The 833-nt window shown below is 50.8% G+C and overlaps 1 protein-coding gene across 1 annotated transcript; it reads left to right on the forward strand.

The window, feature by feature from the left end:
- Window positions 1-272: 272 nt before the first annotated feature.
- On the forward strand, window positions 273-827 carry nudt18 (nudix (nucleoside diphosphate linked moiety X)-type motif 18; the record flags this gene model as incomplete). Its single annotated transcript, XM_042483168.1, has 1 exon — window positions 273-827. A coding segment is annotated over one exon (383 nt), but the record flags the coding sequence as incomplete, so codon positions are not given.
- Between the last annotated feature and the right edge of the window lie 6 nt (window positions 828-833).

Raw genomic sequence — 833 nt, forward strand, 5'->3', positions numbered from 1 at the left:
TGTAAAGAAAAAAAAAAATCACCAAAGAATTTTCAACAAAAATAATTTGATAGAAATTTTACTGACACGTATGTTACGTGTCACACTCGAGGCCGATGCTGTCGTGTTAAACCTCTTTAGTTTCTGCGACGCCGGCATGCTCTCTAAAATCACACTCACTGGAGACACACGATGCTGCTGTCCTTTGGTTCAGTGCAAAAATGCAAAGGAGGCGTAAAGAAAGAGGAAAGAGTTTTATCGTCTGCAGCTAACTGACCCTCCTCCCTCCGCAGCCCCGGTGCCTCACCTCCCCACGGCGGCGGCGGCGAAGACCCACGCAGTGACGTGGGCGGCCAACATGGTCGTGCAGGAAGCCATGCCGTCAGCGTACTACGACCAAGACGTCAACACGCTAGGCATCTTCAGCCTGCAGCACAACGGCCGGCAGCACGGGAAGACGGACGGCGTGTGCTTCAACACGCTGGTGGCGCTTGTGCCCGACCACGTCCAACGCAACGAGGACGGAGAGAAGGTGAAGTGGACGGCGACGGGACTGCCGCCGCCCGTGGAGAACCCGCGATACGTCTGGCACAAAGTCCAGAAACAAACGCTGAGAGAGAAACTGCTGGAGAAAACCAAAAACACGTCCATCCTCCCCGTCCACAGTTTGTACTGACCAAATACGCCAACAAGACTCTTGTTGTGAAAAGCTAGCTCTTATTCTGAAAGGACAGGTCTTAATTTTTGTGTCGGTGGGAGTGTCGAGGTTAAATGTGCACGGAGCAATAAATAATACGAATATTGATGTTTGATTTTAGACAAGACTCAAACTATCCCCTGAAAAAAAGCTGCAG

Source organism: Plectropomus leopardus, unplaced genomic scaffold, assembly GCF_008729295.1.
Source record: "Plectropomus leopardus isolate mb unplaced genomic scaffold, YSFRI_Pleo_2.0 unplaced_scaffold85639, whole genome shotgun sequence".
NCBI classification, from domain to species: domain Eukaryota; kingdom Metazoa; phylum Chordata; class Actinopteri; order Perciformes; family Serranidae; genus Plectropomus; species Plectropomus leopardus.